This window comes from Procambarus clarkii, chromosome 85, assembly GCF_040958095.1.
Source record: "Procambarus clarkii isolate CNS0578487 chromosome 85, FALCON_Pclarkii_2.0, whole genome shotgun sequence".
NCBI lineage: Eukaryota > Metazoa > Arthropoda > Malacostraca > Decapoda > Cambaridae > Procambarus > Procambarus clarkii.
In genome coordinates this window covers 21,302,632-21,307,461 of record NC_091234.1, presented here as the reverse complement: position 1 = coordinate 21,307,461, position 4,830 = coordinate 21,302,632, and the positions used below count along the sequence as shown (strand labels likewise).

Here is a 4,830-nt window from a genome sequence, read left to right as displayed (position 1 = left end):
CTGCTGCTGCCTCCTGCTGTGTTACTACTGCTGCTCCTGCTGCTGCTGCTGCTGTTACTACTGCCTGCTGCTGCTGTTGTTACTACTACTGCTGCTGCTGCTGCTGCTGCTGCTGTTCCTACTGCTGCTCCTGCTGTTGCTGCTGCTGCTGTTGTTACTACTACTGCTGCTACTGCTGCTGCTGCTGTTCCTACTGCTGCTCCTGCTGTTGCTGCTGTTGTTGGTTTTGCTCTGACACTGAAGAATAACTGGGGTTTGTGTAAACATTGGATGACTGATGCAAGATACGGTACTTGGAGAATTCCTGGAGAGTCTTGTGAGACTTCTACTCCCCGAGCACGGCCCGAGGCCCGGCTTGACTTGTGATAACTTGGTCCAACAGGCTGTTGCTTGCAGCGGCCCGCTCCTGCATCCTCTGGCACGATTCCCCCCCCCCCCCCCCCTCTAATTCTATTCTGTCGCTCTATTACAAAAGTGTACCTCTGCTTGTACTTTACTGTTCTCAATATACTCTCTCTAGTGGGGCCTGACGGCTGAGTGGACAGCGCTCGGGATTCGTAGTCCTAAGGGTAGGGGATCGATCCCCAAACGCAGGCGGAAAGAAATGGACAGAGTTGCTTTTACCCTCATGCACCTGTTCACCTAGCATTAAATAGGTACCTGATGTGAGTTAGACAGCTGCTACGGGCTGCTTCCTGGGGGTGTATTCACCTAGTTGGCCCGCCTCTCAACTCTCAATAAACTGTTACTAACTACTAACTAATTTTTTTTTCATAAACACCCCCCCCCCAGGAAACAGCCGGTAACAGCTGGCTAACTCCCAGGTATCTGTTTACTACTAGGTGAACAAGGGCATCAGGGTGAAAGAAACTCTGCCCATTTGTTTCCGCCTCCACCGGGGATCGAACCCGGAACCGAGGTTCGGTAAGGCGAGGAATACATTGACTCGGCTGCTTGACGTAATACGCAGCCAGTTTATCCACTCCTGATACTAAGCGGATTGTGAATTTATACCAGGCGTGCTACACCGGCCTCGCTAAGCTGTCACTTTTAAAGTGGACATGCTTGGTGGCTTCCCATGTTGGGGTGTGTGGTCCTACCCTCCCATGTTGGGGTGTGTGGTCCTACCCTCCTATGTTGGGGTGTGTGGTCCTACCCTCCCATGTTGGGGTGTGTGGTCCTACCCTCCCATGTTGGGGTGTGTGGTCCTACCCTCCTATGTTGGGGTGTGTGGTCCTACCCTCCTATGTTGGGGTGTGTGGTCCTACCCTCCTATGTTGGGGTGTGTGGTCCTACCCCCTATGTTGGGGTGTGTGGTCCTACCCTCCTATGTTGGGGTGTGTGTTGTCCTACCCTCCCATGTTGGGGTGTGTGGTCCTACCCTCCCATGTTGGGGTGTGTGGTCCTACCCTCCCATGTTGGGGTGTGTGGTCCTACCCTCCCATGTTGGGATGTGTGGTCCTACCCCCCATGTTGGGATGTGTGGTCCTACCCTCCCATGTTGGGGTGTGTGGTCCTACCCTCCCATGTTGGGGTGTGTTTGCTACCCTCCTATGTTGGGGTGTGTGTGGTCCTACCCTCCCATGTTGGGGTGTGTGGTGCTACCCTCCTATGTTGGGGTGTGTGTTGTCCTACCCTCCCATGTTGGGTGTGTGGTCCTACCCTCCCATGTTGGGGTGTGTGGTCCTACCCTCCCATGTTGGGGTGTGTGGTCCTACCCTCCCATGTTGGGGTGTGTCCCTACCCTGGCTGCGTGGTCCCCTCCCAGTGGCAAAGAATTATAGACCAGTTGCACTAACGTCCCACATAATAAAAGTATTTGAGAGAGTGATCAGGAGTCAGGTCACTAGTTTCATGGAGACCAATGACCTCCACAACCCAGGCCAACATGGAGACCAATGACCTCCACAACCCAGGCCAACATGGATTTAGAGTGGGAAGATCGTGCCTCTCACAGCTACTTGACCACTACGACAAAATCACTGAGACATTAGAAGAAAAACAGAATGCAGATGTGGTATACACGGATTTCATAAAGGCATTCGACAAATGTGACCATGGAGTGATAGCACACAAAATAAGGTCAATGGGTATAACTGGTAAAGCAGGACGCTGGATACTCAGTTTCCTGTCGAACAGAACACAAAGAGTAACAGTCAATCAAATAAAATCGAGTCCAAGCGCAGTTAATAGTAGAGGTCCGCGGTTGTTCAACGTCCTCCCAGCGAGCATAAGAAATATTGCCGGACCAACCGTGGACATCTTCAAGAGGAAAACTAGATTGTTTTCTTCAAGGAGTGCTGGACCAACCGGGCTGTGGTGGGTATGTGGGCCTGCGGGCCGCTCCAAGCAACAGCCTGGTGGACCAAACACACACAGTCAGCGCCGGGCTTGGGCAGTAGAAGAACTCCCAGAACCCCATCAAGCAGGCATGTTACAGGCTGTGCTAAAGAAAGCTTCCCCGTGTTCTGCTCCTCGCATATAATTAGTATGTAAATCCAACCAGTTAGGGCCAACATTTTCATAGTGACTATATAGCACTTGGAAGGGGTCAGGATAAGGATTTGGGATGGGACGGAGGGTAAGGAATGGTGCCCAATCATTTGTTGACGGTCGGGGGATTGAACGCCGACCTGCATGAAGCAAGACTCGCTCTACCGTCCAGCCCAAGTGGTTGGGCACGGTGTTCAAGAGAGAACGTTATAACCCTCCCCTAAGGAACACATCTGTGTTTCTCAACCTTGTGCTTGCGGGGGTTGAGCTCTGGCTTTTTGGTCCCGCCTCTCAACCGTCAATCAACAGGTGTACAGGTTCCTGAGCCTATTGGGCTCTATCATATCTACATTTGAAACTGTGTATGGAGTCGGCCTCCACCACATCACTTCCTAATGCATTCCACCTGTTAACTACTCTGACACTAAAAAGTTCTTTCTAACGTCCCTGTGGCTCATTTGGGTACTCAGTTTCCATCTGTGTCTCCTTGTTCGCGTCCCACTCGTGTTGAATAGTTTTATCCTTATCTACCCTGTCAATTCCTCTTGAGAATTTTGTAGGTAGTGATCATGTCTCTCCTTACTCTTCTGTCTTCCAGTGTCGTAAAGTGCAATCTCACGCAGCCTTTCCTCGTAACTCATGCCTCTTAGTTCTGGGACTAGTCTAGTGGCATACCTCTGAACGTGTGTACTCGCCTATTTGTGAGTACAAATGCGGGGATTGAGCTCTGGCTCTTTGGTCCCGCCTCTCAACTGTCAATCAACTGGTGTACAGGTTCCTGAGCCTATTGGGCTCTATCATATCTACACTTGAAAACTGTGTATGGAGTCAGCCTCCACCACATCACTGCCTAATTGCATTCCATTTGTCAACCACTCTGGCGTGTGCGTGCGTGCGTGTGTGTGTGTGTGTGTGTGTGTGTGTGTGTGTGTGTGTGTGTGTGTGTGTGTGTGTGTGTGTGTGTGTGTGTGTGTGTGTGTGTTTACTAGTTTGTGTTTTTGCGGGGTTGAGCTTTGCTCTTTCGGCCCGCCTCTCAACTGTCAATCAACTGTTTTACTAACTACTTTTTTTTTCTCCACACCACACACACACACACACACACACACACACACACACACACACACACACACACACACACACACACACACACACACACACACACACACACCAGGAAGCAGCCCGTGACAGCTGACTAACTCCCAGGTACCTATTTACTGCTAGGTAACAGGGGCACTTAGGGTGAAAGAAACTTTGCCCATTTGTTTCTGCCTCGTGCGGGAATCGAACCCGCGCCACAGAATTACGAGTCCTGCGCGCTATCTACCAGGCTACGAGGCCCCTGTACTCACCTAGTTGTGTTTTGCGGGGGTTGAGCTCTGGCTCTTTGGTCCCGCCTCTCAACCGTCAACCAACAGGTGTACAGATTCATGAGCCTATTGGGCTCTATCATATCTACACTTGAAACTGTGTATGGAGTCAGCCTCCACCACATCACTTCCTAATGCATTCCATTTGTCAACCACTCTGACACTAAAAAAGTTCTTTCTAATATCTCTGTGGCTCATTTGGGCACTCAGTTTCCACCTGTGTCCCCTTGTGCGTGTTCCCCTTGTGTTAAATAGACTGTCTTTATCTACCCTATCAATCCCCTTCAGAATCTTGAATGTGGTGATCATGTCCCCCCTAACTCTTCTGTCTTCCAGCGAAGTGAGGTTTAATTCCCGTAGTCTCTCCTCGTAGCTCATACCTCTCAGCTCGGGTACTAGTCTGGTGGCAAACCTTTGAACCTTTTCCAGTTTAGTCTTATCCTTGACTAGATATGGACTCCATGCTGGGGCTGCATACTCCAGGATTGGCCTGACATATGTGGTATACAAAGTTCTGAATGATTCTTTACACAAGTTTCTGAATGCCGTTCGTATGTTGGCCAGCCTGGCATATGCCGCTGATGTTATCCGCTTGATATGTGCTGCAGGAGACAGGTCTGGCGTGATATCAACCCCCAAGTCTTTTTCCTTCTCTGACTCCTGAAGAATTTCCTCTCCCAGATGATACCTTGTATCTGGCCTCCTGCTCCCTACACCTATCTTCATTACATTACATTTGGTTGGGTTAAACTCTAACAACCATTTGTTCGACCATTCCTTCAGCTTGTCTAGGTCTTCTTGAAGCCTCAAACAGTCCTCTTCTGTTTTAATCCTTCTCATAATTTTAGCATCGTCCGCAAACATTGAGAGAAATGAATCGATACCCTCCGGGAGATCATTTACATATATCAGAAACAAGATAGGACCGAGTACAGAGCCCTGTGGGACTCCACTGGTGACTTCACGCCAA

General features: G+C 50.1%; 1 protein-coding gene across 1 annotated transcript in view; it reads right to left on the bottom strand.

Moving 5' to 3' along the window:
* The window catches only part of LOC138358730 (uncharacterized), a 6,997-nt gene extending 5,889 nt beyond the window's left edge, over positions 1-1,108 (bottom strand). The window contains exon 1 of the mRNA XM_069316895.1: positions 1,101-1,108. Within this exon, the coding sequence (XP_069172996.1) occupies positions 1,101-1,108 (8 nt within the window). The remainder of the gene's footprint in view (positions 1-1,100) is intronic.
* Between the last annotated feature and the right edge of the window lie 3,722 nt (positions 1,109-4,830).